General features: G+C 30.8%; 2 protein-coding genes across 4 annotated transcripts; one reads left to right on the top strand and one right to left on the bottom strand.

Annotated features, from left to right (window-relative positions):
- Window positions 1-2561: 2561 nt before the first annotated feature.
- Window positions 2562-17027, top strand: LOC124839328 (uncharacterized). 3 transcript variants are annotated; one of them, XM_088105973.1, is made up of 8 exons: window positions 2569-2644; window positions 2767-2832; window positions 3675-3924; window positions 5202-5329; window positions 6353-6452; window positions 8406-8927; window positions 10048-10385; window positions 11076-17027. In XM_088105973.1, exons 3-8 carry the CDS (start codon window positions 3765-3767, stop codon window positions 11232-11234), a joined length of 1407 nt encoding a protein of 468 aa, XP_087962099.1. In that variant the 5' UTR covers window positions 2569-2644; window positions 2767-2832; window positions 3675-3764; the 3' UTR covers window positions 11235-17027. The 3 variants fall into 3 exon arrangements, with proteins under 3 accessions (XP_087962098.1, XP_087962099.1, XP_087962101.1); XM_088105975.1 differs by having other exon boundaries at window positions 2588-2644; window positions 2745-2832; XM_088105972.1 differs by lacking the exon at window positions 2767-2832 and having other exon boundaries at window positions 2562-2644.
- Window positions 17028-19686: 2659 nt separating this feature from the next.
- Window positions 19687-21232, bottom strand: LOC148203336 (uncharacterized). The gene is made up of 2 exons (XM_088105976.1): window positions 21129-21232; window positions 19687-20956 (listed from the first exon to the last, which is right to left on the bottom strand). The coding sequence occupies exon 2, from the start codon at window positions 20951-20953 to the stop codon at window positions 19814-19816; it is 1140 nt and encodes a 379-aa protein (XP_087962102.1). The 5' UTR covers window positions 20954-20956; window positions 21129-21232; the 3' UTR covers window positions 19687-19813.
- Between the last annotated feature and the right edge of the window lie 2 nt (window positions 21233-21234).

Below are 21234 nucleotides of genomic sequence, written 5' to 3'. Positions count from 1 at the left end.
TTTTCTAAACTAAAGAGGAAAACAATCAATATTATATGTTGGCAAAGATTCATGATTCTTGGCACTTTTGATTCACATAACATTCGACAAAGGTCTTTTGTTTTGTGCCTTTGTATCCTAAAATTTAAAAACAATATTAAGAGTTGATCTATAAGATTTGAATATTTAATCTTTATGTTTAGAGTCTAATGTATCTCTAGAACTTTATCATAGAGTTCGCTAATACTAAGTAAATTGTACGAAGCCTTTTACTAACAATGCATTTTCAAGTGATAATAAATGAGAAATTTCCAACATATTCTGAGTATTTTCCCTTTATTATTGTCAACGTAACCATTTCTCTCTAGGAAAATTTTATTGAATTTGTCAAAGTAATCACTATCAAGTAAGTCATGTGTGTTATACGTATTGAGTAATCACTATTAAGATACAACATTAACTTGTTGTTACAAGACATGTTTACAAAACAAATTGAACAAAAGTTTTAGTTACCCAAATTATATCGGGTTCTTGATATTTTCTTTGGGATCAAAACATACTTCTCATTAAATATACAATAATTTCTAATATAAAAAAAAGTTATTATAAAAAAAATTATGGATTATCCTTTTTTCTAATAATAAAAACAAGTCACTGGTATAAATGATTTTACGAAGTTAAAAAAAAATCTATTTTTTTTTCTTTTGAAATGAAAAACCAATTCTAGCTTTGGCCATAACATATTTTTGTAAAGTTAGGAGTACATATAAATTTGATCTCCCTAATGTGAATTTTAGCTTTTCAGTCGATAGGATACATTTGTTACATGTTTTTTATAATCCTCACAATTATAAGTTTTTTATTGAGACTTTGATTTATTGTTGTCTAATAAATTTTCATAAATCATTTATAAAACATCAATATCAATTTTCAAATTGTCATTTTCCTCTCTTGTAATTGAGTTAATATATTCTCTCTTTTAAGTCTATTGTCTGAATAAGAAATACTTTTTCTTCTTTATGTAATTCATGAAATGCATAAAACAATTGATTATAGTTTTTCTTAATTTAAATTTCAAACCTATTTTTTTTTATTCAACATCTTCTATTAAGTAAATATTAACTTATCCTTCTTTGGGTTGTGGAACTCAAGAGAATAAAACATATATATCTGTTGTAGGAAAAGGGGTTAAACTAACCTTGTCTCTTTGAATGGTTGAAAAGAGACATAAATTTTCGTCTTTTTATAAAGATTTAGATTGTAATTTATAAAAATTCTTAGAAAAAAAAAGAGAAAAAGAATCTTCTTCTGACTAATACATATTCTAAAATGACAAGGAACTTTTTGAATATTCATTCATGTATGCTTTCATAAAATAATTCAGAACTGTAACTCTATTTGTGTCATTGCTACACAATAGACAGATTATAAATAAAATGGATAATTCTAGTTAAGTGGAACTATTCTCCTATTTCATCTCCTATTTCATTGAAAGTTGTACGCAATCAAATATAAATTTTATTTATTTAATATTATATGAGAACATTACAAAACCATAATTACGACATGTGTGTAATAAAATAACTTCAATATTTTATTTTATACAATTGTATATATGATAAATATGATATAAAGTAATATATTAATTTATATAACATAGTCCATTAATTAAAATATCAAATTAAAAAATTATTATTCAAATTCTTTAAAAATACACATTTGGATACTAATTATAATTTTAAACATCTTATTTTTTCCATAAATTTAAGAAAATAACCCCTTAAATGAAAATACACATTTATATATTTAGTTAAAACTATATTATTCAAGAAAGAAAATATAGATTTTGTTTGACTAAACCTACTTCAAAAGTGCTGTTTGACTAACCTACTCCAGGAGTGTGCCTTAATATGTTATTGAATTTCACCCTTCTTTAATTTAATACAATAGAACTCATAATCAAATCATTGTATACCAAATGTTATTCCTTCATCTAAAACAGTTCTTATGAGTCAATCACCAACACTTCAAAATGATATGAAGAGTCATATTATAAGAGTTGTTTTTAATAATGTTTTCTTTTAAATCGCACTTTTGTAAGGTTATATAATTAAAGTTTATGTCATTTTTTCTTAAAGTGTAATAAACAAATATTACTAATTATAATAAAAAGTGTAATACTATTCAAATTCAAATAATTGATATCCACCTCCAATTTTCACCTACAAGTTTATATACATACTTTCAATCTCTCTCTCTATATATATATATATATAACTCATTTGTAACTGATAAAGTTGACTTCAAACTTGAACAACTATGCACAAGTGACGAAAAAGGACCAAACAAATAGGAGGCGCGTGGCTGACACTTTTTATAGAGTGAGTGGGGAATTTTTTACCCTCCCGCCATGAAGGTCCTCTCTTTCCGCGAAATAGCACGTGTCAACGCGTCACATTGAGCTGGTTCCACTATGCCACGCGTCATTCTCCTAGCGGTTGAATGCACAGATCCCATCCCAGCCGTCAGAACCATCATCCAACAACACATATACTACTTGAAGGTTCACACTGTCCATTCTCTTTCTCTCTCTTTTCTCACCCTAACCCAAATGGAATTTTAGAGAGAGAAACTAAGGGTTGGTTCGGTTGCCACCACCACACAGGTAATAATCGCCTCTCCAATTTCACTCTCAATCACCCTTTCACATTTTTTTTTCAGGTAAATTATTTTTGTCCTTTTCTGTTCATAATTTTTTTTTTCAGAAACTGTTTCTTGGTCATGCAGTTGTTTGTTAGTTATGCTGGTGTGTAAGTGGAAGCTGAGACTTGGTTGTTATGTTTTCAATTTGTGGTGAGAATCTTTCTGTGGTTCGGTTTTTGGGTCTGCATGTGTGGCAATTGTGATTTGCTTGGTTTTTGCTGGGAATATTTTCGGGTTGACTTCCGATTTGAGGCGTCAATTCATGAGTTTCGTGTGTATTTTGAGACTTGGGGTTTTGGGTTTTGACTTTTTAAAGGCTTTTGGTTTTGGAGGTCATGGAGTTCAGGTTAAATTCTTTTGGCGATTAGAAAATAACTATAACTGGAAACATGCAACCATAGAAAATGGTCATAGAGATTTTTCTTTAGAATGTAAAATAGGGATTTACTAGTCAGGTTTTAGAACTCAGGAAGAGATTATGTTTTTGATTTCTTTGATTTAAGTAATTTTAGTTCTTATAAATTAGGCTATTGTGGTGAGTAATTATTATCCTAAGAACGAAAAGATGGATATGAAAGAAATTTGAACTTAAATTTGAACTTCCTTAATATGATCGCCTCAAGGGTGGAGCCTGGAAAATTATGAATATAGGTTAGATTAATTAATTCAAACTTGAATCTAATGTTTTGTAAGTTGATTTTCACATTGTGTAAGCAATTGTAAACTACTACTGTGATCTCCTTTAGGCTTGCTTGTATTTTGGGAAATAATTGTTTAGTGAGGTATTTTATTTTTTGTGGACTCTATGTTTTGAAAGTCTTATATACTTGGGCTTTTAGTTTCTGATTGGCAAATGCATGCTTCTAAATTCTGATATAAAAAGCTGCTTGCTTTTTGTGTGACTTCTTTTTATTAAAAATTCTTTATTTATTTTTCCTACTGTCTATTATATAATTGGAAATTTAGATTTTTATTCTCTTTTTATGCAACAGCCTCTGCTGCTTTGACTGTCTAGAGGGACTTTGGTTCCCAACAGATGTGCCCAGTGCAAGATTGTTGCACCTACTGTAAGCACAAATCAAATGCCATCCCTAAAAATGAAGAGCAAAGTAAGCGTGAGCTGTTTAACAGAAACAAAGGACCTTCATGTGTGTTCGAAATCAAAAGTTATCGCCAAAAGCCCATGTTCTAAAATCATGATCTCTACACAGAAGGCTGAAATAGACACTACTTACCTAGATGGTAGGAGCCAGTTTCCAATCTGTTTGAGACTTTTTTCTTAGTATCTATTTGATTTCCTTTTTATTTTGCTAATCAGTGTCTTTATCAATGATTTTCGCATTTAACTTTGTTGTTCTTCTTCATCTTACCTTTTTGCTATTTTTAACATATATTATATAATATGCTACTGATTTAATCTTTCATGTGTGGACAAGAGATCACATTAATTCATGATATTGAGATTTTCTTTATTATGAATAAGTAGTGACTTTTCATTGTTCATAATTTATGAAAATTTGCAAGTTACAAAACAGTTCATGCTGATCCACCTGATCAATTATTATCTTCACTTGTTTGTTAATTAAGAAAACAAGTGATGTGTGAAATACATTACTTTTGGCATTATACTAGAAAAGACAAATTTAAGAACATCTCAAAATTTCCTTTGGATGTAGATTCTCTCATGTTAGTTTTTCAATTGACCATGTCATGTGAGAAAGTGAAGAAATTAAGGAACTCCTGCAATGGAAGCTACACCCCTACATAGGGACTAATAAATTGTCCTATGTAATGTTAACCATCACATGGCATAGTCATATGGAAAATTCAGGTGAGAAGATCTAAATCCTTGCTATAAATAAAAAATGAGAAAAAGAAAGACATGACAAAAGCAAAGAGATCCAAAAATGAAGCTACTTTACTTCCGTAAGGGTAGTCTTTACCTAGATAATGTGGATTACCAGTCTTTTCCATGGTCATCTAAGTTGATGCTTCTGAGCCACACAAATGAGGATGTACGAAAGATTGTTGTCTGTGATACCAATCTAGATTTTTAATCTGAGATTTAAAATTTTCGTTTCTGGTAAGCCCTTTATGAATTTCTGAACTGTAATCTTCAGGACTCTTCATTGTCATAAATTTGTTCTATTTGTAATGTGTTGGAATCTTTGATCATAGTTTTCCAAAGTGCAGCTGTACTGCATCATTAATGTACAGCTATTAAACCATTATTTGGGGTTTTCTAAAAGTTTTAGTGTTAGATTATGGAACAGATAAAATTGTTATGGTAAGATTCATTTGGTATAACAGAACTAGTTCTTGATCTTTTGACTGAGTAGAGTGGGCCAACTATAGAACTTTGTATTCATTTCTTGCTGTTGTTTTCTACACAATCTGTTACTCTGCTGCAATAATGGGCATTTTACTCTCTGACTAACAATCTCCTGATTCATGGGATTGTGCTTAAATTATTTCATTTCAATTCTTCACATTTGATAGTTCTTGCTCTTTCTCTGTAGTTTCCTCAAGGACACAGCCGAAAGACATAGCATGCGATCAATCTGTTGACAGCAAAGAATTTCTGGATAAAGAGAAGTCTGAATCAGAGCACCAATTTTCTGTTTGTTCTTCTGTCCTGGGAAAAATGGTAGAGTTTGATTTATTGGCTTTAGACAATTGTTTTTTGGAAGTTCACTTCTTGTTTAATACTTTCTTTTTGTCAATGCTTTGTGTATCTTTCTTTTACATACTAGTTTAGTAGACAAATGAGAAACAGGGAGAGGAATAAATTAAAACCATACACTGGTTATTTTAAAAACAACTTACTTTTGATCTATTTAGACAAACTTCTCCATAAACACTTTTAGGAAAAAAATAAGAAGGAAAAATGAAATGTGTTTTTCTATAAGCTAAAATTAGCATATGCATAAGTAATTTGTAGAAACTCTCTCATATAGCTTCTATAAATTCATATTTTTAATTTGTGTGTAAAGTAATTTTTACTTGTGGTAAACCTTGTTTCATTAATATTTTATTATTATTTTACTCTCCTAAAAGTATTTATAGATAATTTTTTACAAATAAAATAACCACATCCTGGATTTGTTCGAACTAGTTTAGACTTAAAAAAATTAGTTAATCAAGAATAAGTTTATTGAATTATTGTGGAATACCAAACACGTCTAGGATTTTAGAAATGTTATCTGACTTTTGATGGTTGGCAAGCACCCCGTAGTCAACTTAATTTGGGTATGTACTGTAACTATACTGATATATCCGTGCTATATTATATATATCATTCTCTCCCAGATAAATAAATTATGTCTTTTCCTAATTAAAGCATATTTCTAGAAGCTTTAGTTTTGGTTATAGTGAGAGCATTGAGGAACTACTTCTAGAAGTTTTGAGCGTAACATAGCTTTCCTGTTTAAAAGTTATGTTATGCCATATGATATCTGAACACATTGAGAGAAGAATAAAGGATGATTGGTCCGGGATGTGATGCTTCAATTTAATATGGAAGCTAAATATTTTTTCCTTGGCATTTTAAAAATAATAGTAGATTTTTATGCTAATGTTCATATCTTGTCAATCATTACTCTATACCTGTATCCGTGAGATTTGAACTTTTTTATCATGCACAACTGACAATTCGTTCTCTTTTTTCTAGGAACTAACCAACCCCTGTACAGCAAGCTTAGAAACAATATTTTCTCCTGCTTTTGAGCCCATTGAAGATCATTCACAACATTATACTGAAAAAGATGCAGGTATGAGACATGAGAATAATGAAATATCCTTTATCATATATATGACTTTCTTATGTGGTCGCTGACTAATTTTTGATCTTGACCATCCGTGTATCATTATATGATCTAAATTTATAGTTCTCACATTTTCAAAATGACAAATGTACTTGTTTTTATGCTCTTATACATATTTTAATAGGAGAAAAGGGATGAAAGCGTAGAGGGACTGAATCTCAACTATATATGTAAAATAAATGGTTAAAAATAAAACAAAGATGTGTTCAATGTTTTTTTTTATTCTTGAAAATATCACATACTTTTAGTCCATTTTAAATTAATTTTTAGTTCCTACACTTGACATATTTAGTCTTAGTCCCTCACAGGATAGTAATAACATGAAAATCCCATCATTTTTGGTAAATACAGTTGTTCAAAATGAATGAAACTTTTGTAGGGACTAAAGAAACCATTGCATTATTTTAAGAGAATAAAAACATATTTAAACCTTGAAACAATCTTCGGTATACACACATATTTATATATGAATGCGAGTTACTCAAGAATGATAAACCAGAAAAATATATTTCAGTGTTCTTAAAGAGGACTGGTTATTGACCCGGTTAAAACATTGATTTCAAGATTCAATGTTTGAACTGGTAATAATAAGATTTTTATCTGTGATATTTTGTGTAATAAAATAACATAAAAGTTATAAGAAATCAGGATCTTCAATTTTAAGTTATATGAATGACTACGTTACATTTTAAAATAATTGAAAATAATTTATACTCATGTGAAATCTTAAAATATATCTTTTTATTTATCTTAAAAATGTTACAGATTAAAATTTAAAAAATTGAAAAAAAAATAAAAACTGGTTTAAGCTGTTTTTGGACCAGTTTGACCGGTTATTTTCTGGTTTTGGGATGCTTCAATTTTTTTTTTTCAGCCCATTCTAGACTGTTTCAATTAGAACAATTTCCACTGTTTTTTTTCTTAAAAAAACATTGATAAATTAAATAAAGATCATTGGCTCATATTAAATAGTCAAGATAAATCACAATACTTTAAGTTGTCATGTGACCACTAATGAATTTTTAGTCTCGACCAACCTTGCATGTTTTACACTTCATTTGCCCATATTTTATAGTTTTTACATTCTTGTAATAAGAACTGCTTTTGTTTTATCTCGGAGTGTTTATTTATATATATGTTTATGGGGTAGGAACCCTTAATCTTCATCCTCAATTGATTTTACCATTATAGAATCTGCCACCTTCCTCACTATTAGCTGGGTCATTTGGGTATAAAAGAAGTCAAAGAAAATGGTTCCTTATCGGTCCTCATGTATAGTATAGTACTTGGAGTGTTGAGCTTGTTAGCTTCGAAACATGTATGCTTTGTTACGGTGTCAAAGTCACAAGCTCATGCTCCTTTGGATGTTTTTCTTCCTAATATATGGGTTCCAAGTCATGTCACTTTTGTTTTAGGGCATAAGTATTTTGTTACCTTCATTGATGAATTTTCTAGACGCATGTTTAAACATAGAATTATCAAGATTATTTGGTTTGATTATTTTTATTAAGGAAACTTCAAAGTTTGGTGGTTCTGTTTGTGTGTGCATAAAGTGATAATGCTAAAAAGCACTCCTTTTAATTCTTTTATGTTTAATAACGAATGCTGTGTGTGCAAGAATTTAAAACCAAAGTCTGCCTGACTAAAACAAGAATTTAAGGCCCTAAAACGAAAGTGGTGAAATACCCCTATGATTGAACATGTAATATTTTGGCTTAAAATTTCTACACTGTAAATTTGTGAGATTTACAGTCGAACACTATTTCCCAGTGGACCAGATTAGTTAGAGGTGTTTGATTCTTAAGTTTCTTTTTTATATTGAACTGCCTGCATCACAATGTATGCCTCTTACCTCCTGATTATTTGATTGTCATCATTTATACTTGGATTCTATTTTAGGGAGCATTGGTGATGCAAACTTGGAAGGACTGGGAGCTGATGAGGGAAGAACCATATGTGGTTATGAGACATGTGATGTGTCTGACTTTTACATTTCTGACATGATCATTACAAGCTTACCCTTTGGTGGAAATTCCTTTGATGATGATATCAGTGAAACCAACTGTCTATCTGATTATGCATCTGCTGAGCCTTCCATGTTTACTGCATCTGAACAGTACATGATCCTGCCTGCTCTCGAAGATGATATTAAAGTTGGCTGTACTTCTGATCTCATATCATTTGAAGAAACTGTGATGGTTCGAGAAAGTGCCAGTTTGTATTCGGCAATGGGTCAGATAAGATCCTGCAACCAGGAGTTAGATGTTAAAAGTGACTTGGATAAATCAGAGTGCTTTGATCCACAATCATTTATCAAGAATCTACCCGATCTATCAGAAATAGAAGGGAATGGGCAGCCAACCCTAATTCCTAAGCAATCTCCAAGAAGAAAATCAATAACTCTAGTGCTTGATTTAGATGGTAAGAAAATAATTTAGCATTTCTCCCACAGAATATTAATAATCAATAGTTATTAATATAGCATTGAGATAAATTGACACCATTAACTTAAATTATCTTTATAATATCAATTCACCATTCCTTATTTATTATGATTATAAGTTGCTTTTGATGCATGACAACCTTTTTTCACTTTATAATTGTTATTTATACAGATTGGTCTCTACCATGAAAATATGTGACTTTACTTTTGCTTAAGAATAAAATTTGGATTATTTATCTTCGGACTTTTTAATGCTTTAGCTCAAAAAAGGTATCCATGTGAATATATTTTTTGTCCATGACATGGCAAAGCTTATTATTTTCACCTAAATTGTCAAAAATAATATTAATTTTGCCCAGAGAAACAATTTGTAAATATCAGATGCATATTTAAACATGGATATATGCTATACATTTATTGGCAAGGAACAAACATTCGTATTGTTGAAATCATAGTCACAGGATATAGGTAATAAGTAAAAGAGAATAAAAAAATAGAAAAATATAATCTCAAATTGATATTGTGTGCTATGGTTTGTTGTAAAATACAAAATACTAGCAGCTCAAAACATATTTAGGATAAGTACTATAGCCCAAGCCTACTCTAATACAATTATATAATAAGACGTTTAATTCTAATTGAATAAGAATTAGGAATAAGTTGGAATTTTTTTCTTTAATTTCTCAATTAACTGACTATTAAACATACTTTTTGAAACTGTAGAGTAGAAATAAGTTGGTAGAGTAGAAATAATGTAGAAATTAAAAGGTGTTTGATTAAAGAAGAATAGAGATGAGCTGAGGAGAGAGATAGCGAGATGAATAAAAATAGGTGGCAAATAGTATAATGTCTCTTCAAGTATTTCTTCTCTTCTCTTCCACCAAACACACCATATCATTTTTACCCTCCCATGTCCTTCCCTTTCCTCTCTACCGAACAGTGGCATAGTTTGACTGATTTGTTTACGCATCTCTACTGGATGATATTTGTCTATTTCATTCATACAAAGCAGATTTATCATTTTTCTGAATTTCTTGAAATATTTACTGTTTGAAAAGACTTTTTACCTAGCCACCTGTCATGTTTTCTTGTATCCAGAAACGCTTGTTCATTCTACACTGGAACACTGTGATGATGCGGATTTCACTTTTAGTGTTTTCTTCAATATGAAAGAATACACGGTATATGTGAAACAAAGGCCGTATCTCCATGCATTCTTGGAGAGAGTATCAGAGATGTTTGAAGTAGTTATTTTTACTGCCAGCCAGAGCATATATGCAAAGCAACTACTTGATATATTGGATCCTGATGGAAGATTTATCTCTCGTCGCATGTATAGAGAATCATGCCTTTTCTCAGATGGAAATTACACAAAAGATCTTACTATATTAGGTGTTGATCTTGCAAAAGTTGCTATAATTGATAATTCACCTCAGGTATGTAACCCGTTGCTCACTTTTGTTGGTTCAACTATTGTCTTCAGTTCCCAAGTTTTAAGTAGTTTATAATATCTGTTTAGTATTCAACTCTGACCATAGTGCTATTTTGTGTCTGAGGGTAATTAAAAATATTTCGCTTTTCTAATTGTTGTAAATATTAGAAGGTTTAAGGCACATATAAACTTATTATGGTAAAAGCTTCGCAAGTTATCAATTGGACTCCTTCAGCAAGCATTAGATGAGCATTGGGCTTTAACATTTGCCAAGACAATAATACAATAGAAGAAATTTGAGATTGCTTACAATGAGTTAATAATAACTTAATAACCTTGTCTTTGGTGTTTGGATGTAAGGTAAAGGAAGGGAAATTTAGTCGGACCTTGTCTGAAAGTTTTTAAATAAGGGAAGGGTGGAGGAAGTTTTCTTCTTTTCCCCGCATGATTGGGCTGGGGTTGAAGGCTTTATTTTAAAGAGGAAAATAGTCCTCATTCTCTCCTTCACATCCTTAAACATCCATACAAGAGGAGATAACTCTCTTCCATCCCCTTCTCTCAACTCTTCATCCCTTTCCCTACTTATAAACACATAGAGGCTCCCATCACCCTGGATAGGGGTGGGGAGATATTATTTTCTTTAATGAATATTCTTGGGTATTTAATCCTTCTATTCTTATATAATGCATTTCAGGTTTTCCGGTTGCAAGTGAATAATGGTATTCCTATAAAGAGTTGGTTTGATGATCCATTAGATTGCGCACTGATGTCACTACTTCCTTTTCTTGAGACCTTGGCTGATGCTGATGATGTCCGCCCTATCATAGCAAAGAGATATGGTAACAAAGAATAAGGTTTCTCATTAGACCAAATTTAGCTGATCTTCTTTCTTCTAGGATTAAGAAAAAAATTGGCCTCTAATTAGATGCTAAAGCCTCCTTTCTATTTGAGTTTGAGATGAATTAACCTATAAAATAAACTATTGGTTATCTTATTGTTGAGTCCAGAATTGGTTCCCCTTTCTTCTCAGTTGACAAATGTGGAGTTCTGTGTTTCTCTCAAAAGGTAGTTGTAGCCACCATCTCTTTGTCTTCACTTCCTCGTGTTAGTCCTTGTACAGTAAAAGTTTGAATATTCCGTGGGGGTGTACATGAAATTTATCATATTAAGGAATATAGTTCTGAAAGTTACATATTTCATTTGTGTTTCATATTAAAGGCCAATCAATTTTCATGCGTGCTGATAGAAATGGAACCTTTTATTAATCTTTTTATTGACATATACTCCTTTAATGTTATGATTCAAATATTTTCTTATGGACATTGATTGATGAAGTGTGTAATTTGTCGTCTAAAGAGGCAATTTTAGTTTGATATATTAAGAAATACTGAACTATTTGTCCAGGAACAGTAAAAAATAGTAGGAAAAACTGAGAAAGTACAAATTGAAAAGGGGTAAATTTTTTAGAGCTGAATTTGTGACAATCAAGTTAACAGTTCTATGGATGAGATTGAATACTATTTATTTATTAATCTTTCAATTTGAAACATACAAATATATGATCATAGACATGAAACATCAAGTTCGTGAAAATAATTGAATAGTATAGTTTTGAGGATAATTATGTATGATGATAATCTTGTTTCATTTAAGGTTCCAGTTACTTGGATACTTTAGTTTTGAGGATAGCTATGTATGATGATAACCTTGTTTCATTTAAGGTTTCGGTTGCATTTTGAAACTAATTGCAGCATACGGATGCCAAATTAATCCCTTTCATTATCTAAACATCCAGATAAATAAGTGTTTAGTTCATCATCCTGCTGTTTATGATTCAATGAAAAATTGTTCCTGCATCCGCTTTTCCTTGCTGTTGAAATATTAAGTAGATTGCAATGCCAGCCCAGGATGATATATACATATTTGATTGAGGTAGTATTTAGCCAACTCTTTTATTTTCTCTTCTCCTTAAAATAAGTTTGGAACATTTTCTTTAAAGAGCTCTCAATAGTTATTTTATTTTTAAAATGCTAGGTGGTGTTTTCAAAACAAGTTGTCATTTACTCTCTTTCTCTATCTCTCTCCCTGTCCTCTCAATTTCTCTGTACCCACTTTCTGTCTTTTGTACTCCCCTCTTTCTCTCTCTCTTCCTCTGCTCTTCTGCCATCACTCTCGAGTCCTCTTTTAAACTTTAAAAAAATTGAAAATTACCAAACAACTAATTTATTTTTAGAGCTCTTATTTTGAGCTTTAACTTTAAAGTAGTTCTTAAGATATAATATAAAGAAGAATGTTGGTCCAAACATAGTCTTAGTTGACTTTGTTTCAATTTATAACATATTTAATTTGATTTTATGTAAATAAATAGCTTTCTTTTAAGAGATTTCCTGTACATAATGTAATCCGGACCATTTCTGTAGATCCAGCTTCAATTTTTTCTTATTTTGAATTCTCCATGTATCTATATATATCATGTATCTTGTGTTGTTTAATAAATCAGAAATCTACATATTCTTTAGTCCTTTCCTCTGGTCTATTTATGTCATCTAGATATTCATATGACCTGAGTTACTGTGCTGAATATATTCAAAATCAAGTGATGGCTCATGTTTCTGGATTTTTCAGTTATGTCCTGGGTTAAATATCCGTATTATGATATGCATAGATGTGTATTTGTTAAATGTGTCGGGCCCATCCCTTTATTGTTTCTGTTCAATTTCATAATGCCATCTGGCTGGGTTGTGAAAATAATAATAAAATAGATAAGGATGAGGAAAGAGAAAATCCTGTGTCTGGGCTTTCACAAGGATACAAGTTGGGACTATTAAGTATATTCTCTAAAACTTTTTATCAAATGGTTCTTTGTTAGGTTACCACATTAGCAGTATGATAGGTTAGCTACTAATTAGTTAGTTAGGTTCAATAGTTTGAATAAGTCATGTTGCCCATAAATAAGAAGGGAGGGAGAGAAATAGATCATCTTGTTGTATGGGGGAGGAAATTGGGGGCCTATTGGCGTTGGGAAATTTGATGTAGTTCTTTCCTGTTCTTTCCAGTAAAGATATCTGATTTCTATTGACTGGTATCAGAATATTGTATTGTAGCTGTGGGTATGATGAAGATTTTGAAAATAATTCGAACTTTTGATGGAAAAGAGGCCTATTGGTGGCCAATAAACGTGTAGAGAATATTTTGAGGCCATGGTGTTAGAAAAGGAGTTATCTTAGGCTGTAATGGCATTGTTGTTCTCAATCAGTAGAAACAGAGTAATTAAAAGGGAAATTTGGTTTACCTATGTGAAGGAAGCAGTCAAAAGACTTCATCCAGAGAGTACTTTTGATTAAGAGGATTGAGTTTGGGATGAGGAGAACCCATGGGAGCCGAGAAACAGACTCAAGAATGTAGATACAAGGGTGAAAAGCAAGAACCTTCACATTCGAGATAAAACAAACTGTTGTTAATTGGAACCAGCAGCAAAATTAGAGTTCCAAAACCGTAATCAAGGTTGTGGATAGAACATCAATGGGGAGGAAGCAAAAGAAACAAAGAACAAGAGTGATAATTTAGCAAATCAGTTGATTGAGAATAAGAGAAACCTTAGTATGTGCATGGACGAAGATGTGAGAGATAGTAAAACCCGATGAGTTCTAGTCAACCTACCATCAGCTGTGTAGGAGCTCAGGCACTAGTGTGTAAACCACTGCTTCAACCACCAGACTCAAATGCTTCCATTTAGGAGAATGGGTAGTCATTCTGTCACATGTGTACACCAACCCAGATTCCATCATCAGAATGGCAAAGGACACGTATGGCGCATGAAACAGAGACAGAAAGATTGGATTTGTCTTAGTTATCCAAAGCATTGATATGTGGGGATATGGTCTATGTTACCTTGAAAATGAAGAGGGTCGAGAAGGAAGTGGTTCTGCTGGCCCAAACATTAATTCCATTCACGAGCTAACAAGAGTTAAAGTCTTAGGCAATGTCTAGCTCATTGACCAAGTTGTACTACCATTACTAACAGATCAAGATGTGTGTGGTAACCGATGCAATGATAATAGTGGGGTCAAAAGATGGGGTGGTTGCTGTCCCACCTCATACCAGTAGAACAGACAGGAAGGGAGAAGGAGCCAACCCCAATTCATTAGCCTAATTAGTCAAGCCCATATATGATATATTTGTTCTGTTGTTCTAAGCCCAGTACTGTGGCATTAGTTTCTTTTTGGTTGTGTGCAAATGGAGCTTGTAGGCTGAGCTTCTTTTCTAATTTATTGGGTCAGATCCAACAAAAGAAAGTGAAGCGTTGCTATAGTTATCATCTTGTGCCACTTACCTTGGTGCAATTCGGAAGGGAGTCAGAATCTCAGTCCTGTGCTGGGCCAATTGATACTTAGTTTCACAGCCAATAATATTACAAAAATATGTCATTGGAAAAGAATAGAGGTATTCAACTAGTTGCATTTGACCAAGAATGGCTTGATGATATCTTTGGAGCTGCTGTGGGGGTGGGATTTGGCTTGGTTGTCATACTTCAAATAATTGGAACTCTGGTTGAACTTGCAGCTGTAAGCGATTTCATCTTGAAGACAATGTGAATGCTTTTTATTTTTGGACGGGAGTATTGTTAGGTGACCCCAATTTGCAGTTAGTTACAATAGGTTAGTTACCCATTAGTTAATTTTAAGATTGAGTTAGTTACATGGTCTGAATAAGGCGTGTTACCTATATATGATGGGAAGTTAGACATAGATCATCTTGTCATATATGAGAGGAAATTAGGGCCTTTGTCACTGGGAGGTGCTGACGCAAGTTCAATAGTTTGTCTTTTATTCTATTAATTGGGGAGTGGGGAGTTCTTCCTTACTCTTTCCATAAAAGATACCAGGACTCAAGACCAAGATCATTCACTAAATAAAAAGGTTGACTATGCAAGAAATGGCTGAATATACTTTTTTGGAGTTCAATGCTTGAAATTTTTTTGGTAATCAGATGGAAGAAAGATAGAGAATTGCTCTTAACCTGATAATCTTAACACACTTGCAATAAACTATTAAGTGGTTAATAAAAATTATTCCTTTGGTTTCTGAAACTTATTGAAAGATTAATTGTCAAGAATGGTATATCAAAATTGTGAATGAGGGATGCTTATACTGTCTTTAATTTTAAATGTGCATCATCATTGTAGACATAAAGTATTTTGGCCACTATCAGGTCTGAATTGGAAGCCATCATCCTTGATAATTTCAATTGAGTTGTCAAGATTTGAGAGGTAACAAACTAGCTTTCCCGCGTTTTCCATTATTTCTTTAAACTTCAAACTAACTTGATATAAATTTCCATTCAAGATTATCCTGTACTGAGTTCTGGTTCAAGCAATCATTTTATATATCAACTAAATTGTTTTCTAAGCTTCCAAGTGATCAGTTGTAATGCTTATCTTGATAACTTGACCATTTCCTTCATATGTATCTAGACTTTTATTGTCATTGTGGAAAACAGTTGGCACAGGTGGAAGGAGAATAATATAATTTTGTAAATATTCTTGAGTATCACATACTTGGCTGTACTGCTATATACTTTACTAGTAATAAATTTACTATTATCATCCTCTATAATGGTACGCGGGTGATATAAGAAGTGTCATTTATTAGGATTGCCATTGGTGTATATTAGAAAACATAAGTTAAGATTGAATTACCTGTGTGACAATGATTTTGCTTCAATGGTTTACAAATGGATAGGATATCCCTAATGCTATGGCTGACAGCCGGAGGATGTTGAGTGTTGCCTGTAGTGTTGTATCTTTCGATATAGTTTATTAAACTTAAATGTTTTACGCAGCCGTATCAGTGTAACCCTCTCCAGAGTATCGACTTATAAGTCAACCTTAGTGCAGTGGACTTGTTTGAGGTAATCTAATATAACAACTACAACAGGAGGTGATATATTTTAAAAGGAGTAATATATTATTGTCATTATATCATCAGTATGCTACAGTGAACAATTTAACTATATGTGATCGAATGGAAATATTGGAAGTTAAGTATCTGTGTTTGTGCATATGATATGATATGTATGTTTATGTGGTTTATTCTAGAAGAGAGGTGGTTTTTGGACCTTTTTTAATCTGCCCGACAGTCCTTTAGGTTTGGATTATAAGTTCATAGACTTGGCCTGTATTAAATAGCTGACTATCACTGCTTTAATGATTGTCTGCTATTCCTTCCTATCTTCATATGCTTTCATGATTTTGCATCCATTGCCTGCAGGTCTGTGAAGAAAATTTTATTAGATTATCCCTCTAATGGCTGTTTGATAGGTATGTAAATTTTGATTACACAGGAATCCAGAAGATATGTTAATTATATTGCCATAATATTTTAACCATGTTTCACCTTCCTTACCTGAAGCAAGGCGCTGTGTAAAGTTGTAAAATCTAACTGGGAAATTTTAAGACATTGTTATTTTCTTTTTCTTTCCCTGGCCATTTTTCATTCTTGTCTTTACAATTGGCTGTAAACCTATGTAAATACTAGGAAGAAGGTTGTTAAAGTTTTGTTGTAGCTCTTTTGATCTTTAGTTGACTTAGAATATGGTCATTTAATGCGATATTTAGCATACTAAGTTAAAATGTTTGGTTTATTTATTTCATGGGTACCTGATATGGTTTATTATGTTTTAAACATTTACAGAATTCGAACTTTACTCTATTCCAAAAAATTCAGCCACAACTTCCTTTTTATTTAGTAAAACATATTTGGGCCTTTGTTGAAATTTTTGAACTCTATAAAGGAACATCCTAACAATTTAAACAAAATACATTGAAACCAGGTATTTAAGCTCATGCCATGTAATTGTGTTGTGAGGTTACTTTTACCAAACTGCAGTTTGACAGTGCGTGTTTATATAAAATTACTTTTCAATGAGAAAAGGTTTCAGTCAATTTTTTAGTCATTTAATTATCATCTTAGAAAAACTATATGATGATTATGTTGTTCAAGAATTATCAACACTTTTTTTATATATCAAATTTGGATGATGTAGCAATCACAAGAGATAAAAAAATTAAATAAAGTACGCAGGATATAGGGTGTAGCTATAACACAAAATAAGTCTTAGACCAAACATTGAATTTCACTGAAAAATGGTTCAAAAGATTGGTATTTGAAGTACTAAATATCATAGGTGAAGGGTATCAATGTTGCATTTACATATGAGGTGGTAAGAATTTTTTGAATTTTATTGCTATGATTGGCTTGGTTTTTGTGTTGTAGCATTATTTTATTTTTGAGAGTGTTGGATTGATTTTGCATGGATATGTTTGGATATAATTTAAAGGTTTAGGTTTAGGTTTAGTATGGAGAGGAAATGAGTAAGTACTCATTCATTTCAGTCATTGTTTTTGTATCAGTTTTTATTAAATTATAATGTTTTAATTTGTAATGTTATATTTTTATAATTCTAAATAACTCTTAATATATTAAATGTTAGAAAAAAATATTAATCAGTAGTTTTTTTTAATAAAATACTATGTAAAGATAATTAAATATGATGGTAAGGAAACAAGATAATAGTCATGTTATTCAAAACAGAAAAATGAAGTTCTAAAAGTTAAATTAGAAAATAAAAAACTTTTAAATATTTAACCAATCAGAAAAAAAGTAATTAAAATTTAATAACCAAATTTAAAACATAATTAAGACTAAATTAAATTATTACTCAATTTTAAAATAAAGATATACTATCTTGAATATCTATATAAGTCATTGCAGAAAATGTATTTCCTTGATTTTGACCAAAATAAAAGATCCATATTATTCATTGTTACCATGAGATCTTACATTAATTTGTCCAAACAAAATCTTTCAATAATAAATTTATTTCAACTACCTATTTATAGTAGTAATTCATAGTAAAAGTAACACTGATAATCCAATGCTTAGGACTCTCCAGAATATTCTTCATGAATAACAAAACTATTCAAATCATTATTCTTGATTTTACAATAAAAATAACAAAAAAAATAATAAATCAGTAAATCATATAAAGTAAAGGTTGAATATATTTTAGTGTTCTTCTATTAAATCATCATTAAATCTCAAACAATCTTTTAGAGTTAATGATTACATATGTAATTCTAATCAGGTTATTATAACACATATAGTTATATATTAACTATTATAACATAAATACATACTTTGGAATTATAACATACACATACAATATCAAATCAAATAATTTAAGAAACAAAATCAATAGTTAATTTTCACCGATATTTCTATTGTAAGAAGTGGGAATAGGTATTGTGGTGAGGACAAATTCTTAAATCTTTTTAAGTGAAACTATTTCATCATGTAATCATTTACATTTCAATTTTTTATGTTATAGAATTTTGTGTGATTTGAAAATGAAAGGGCTTCAGATGAAAGTTTATGAAAAATTTATAAATAATGTTAATGAATTTGATAGATTAAAAAATGTTTTAATATATGAAATTATAAAATAAAAAATATAAACTAAAGTTAAAATAAATTTTAAATTAAAAAATGGAAATTATATTTCAAAATAAAAATATATCAAAACAATAAAATATTATAATTTAAATTAGTGAAATTAAATAATATTTTTATTTCTTTTCAATTAATTTTTTAATAGATTCTTAGTTTAATTTATAAGAAAAAGTTAATGTAAAATTTATAAAAATATACTTCCATCTACTTTCTTTGCATTCGAGCGAAGAAAATCTGAAGCATAGTTTTTTATCGTTATCTGTGTTTTTATGCATTGATATTTGCACAATCATCGCTTTTCGCTTGGTGAGTTTCCATTTGCAGAAACAAATACGTCCTAAAATATTTGCATATCAACTTGCAAATAATTTATTCTCCTCATCCGAATAAAACTCTTAACTTGAATTTGTCAAAAATCTTATATTAATTCATGATTACCAAAATATTTTACATTAATTCATGATTACCAAAATATCTTACATTAATTTGTCAAGCAAAAAAAAGGATTGCATCATTGACTTTATATCATACAATTTGATCACCTATCTTGGATATGCTTATTTAAATTATTTTCAGATTTTTTTAATAATCACTTATTATAATTTTAATATAAATACATTTTTTTAACAATAATATTTTGACACATACAAAATTTTTATATTTATTTAACACTATTCTTTATTATTTTTTTCTTTTCTTTTATAAATATAAAAATTTATTTTTTAGTAATTATTGTAAGTTTTCAATATATGTCAAATGAATAACATACTATTATTCAACAAAAAATAATGGATATTGAACAAGTACTATTTTATACAACTAAACTCTATATAAAATAAGTATAAATTACACAAGTTACCAACCATGAGTATTTAACATAATATAAAGACAGAGTAAAAAAGAACCACAAATATTATTTAAGTCATATGTTAGGATAACAGATTTTTAAGCTCTCTGTTGTGGTGATCTGCTTGAATTTATCTACTGATGGTTGAAATGAAGGTAAAGTTACCATTTGCTGCAGATTCTGTTGCTGAAAACCAATATCCTGCCATGATGCGTCATAGTTATAGGATTGCATAACTCCATTGTAATTGCAAAGAGAGGTCTCTGTATTGTATTGATTTCCATGAAAATTTGTATCATCGGTAACACCACCATTCATTGTTGTGATACTTCCTCCAACCACAAGTGCATCCTGTTGATTATTCCCCCAATGTTGATTCAAGCTTTGTATTTCACCAAGTTGGTCAAAAAGATTAAAGGACTCATCAAGAAAATCATAAGGCACATCAAATTTATTTGAAGGATTTTTAAGCACATCAGTTTGGCATGCATTGGATGTATCCACCACTCCTTTGTTCTCTTCCTTCAATTGCATGAGATTTGGATCAAAGTTAAGCTTTTGGGATTGAGAACTAGAGCCTTTTTCAGAATTGTGTTGGAAAGATGGTGCAAGGTTACCATTAAGTGGGTTCATTGGAGCAAAAGGAAGTTGGTTTTGGAGAATATCCTTCATGACAACCAGTTGGGTTGGATTTGGAGCAACACATTCTGGTTGAATCAGGCATTGCTTGAAATTGAATTGGGCTTCATCTTGTTTCTTGCATTTGAACATTACTGTTCGTTGATTACATGCTTCAAGCTTACTGTCCAATCTAGCTATGAAATTCTTCAATTCTTCAGCACCAAGGTTGTTGAAGCATGGATGCCAAGTGGGATATTTGGTCTCAAGGATCTCTTTCTGAACTTTGGCAATCTCACTGTCAACCATGTTCTTCCTCGTCTCAAAAAAGTTATTGAGATCAAAGTTCTTAGGAATTTTCTCATACACCATACGCTCATACCTTTGAATGATGGAGTGCATCTCAATGGGGTCTTGGGGCCAAGTCAATGGTGGAGAATCACCTTTGCCATCATACATAATCAAACAAGCTTTCACTCCACACACACTACAAAATTCAGACATTGTCTTCAATAATGCCTTCTTTCTCTTCATCAAAGCCAAATCACGATCTCTCCCATTTGTGATGGGTTTCAAAATCAATTTTGGACGACCCATATTCTGAAACACGCACATATACAAATTGATCAACAAAGGTTAAGATCAAAGAACAGAGATCAAACAACAACTAATTCATGAATTGGATTTTACCACAAATTATAAAGAAAAGTTCGTGAAAATTATTATTATAAATGATAAAGAAAATCATGATGGACAGTATAGAAAATCTCACCAAGAATTTTCTTGAAGAAAAAGCAAACTGCTTTCGATGATAAAAAGAGAAAAAAGTTCCTTTTGGAAACTTCCAACTATGAGAATTCACGAATGAAAAAAAGAGA

This window comes from Vigna umbellata, chromosome 2 (genome assembly GCF_029865625.1).
Source record: "Vigna umbellata cultivar VRB3 chromosome 2, Vumbellata_1.0, whole genome shotgun sequence".
Taxonomy (NCBI): Eukaryota; Viridiplantae; Streptophyta; class Magnoliopsida; order Fabales; family Fabaceae; genus Vigna; species Vigna umbellata.
The sequence above is the reverse complement of the archived record's forward strand: the minus strand, read 5'-3'. Positions and strand labels throughout refer to the sequence as shown.

What these genes read in the sequence shown, in the direction of transcription:
- LOC124839328 (XM_088105972.1), top strand. Translation starts at nt 3,765, where the DNA reads ATGCCATCCCTAAAAATGAAGAGCAAAGTAAGCGTGAGCTGTTTAACA. An exon ending in AGACACTACTTACCTAGATG is followed by an intron (nt 3,925 to 5,201) that starts GTAGGAGCCAGT and finishes CTTTCTCTGTAG; the next exon opens with TTTCCTCAAGGACACAGCCG. An exon ending in CTTCTGTCCTGGGAAAAATG is followed by an intron (nt 5,330 to 6,352) that starts GTAGAGTTTGAT and finishes TCTTTTTTCTAG; the next exon opens with GAACTAACCAACCCCTGTAC.
- LOC148203336 (XM_088105976.1), bottom strand. Translation starts at nt 20,953, where the DNA reads ATGGGTCGTCCAAAATTGATTTTGAAACCCATCACAAATGGGAGAGAT.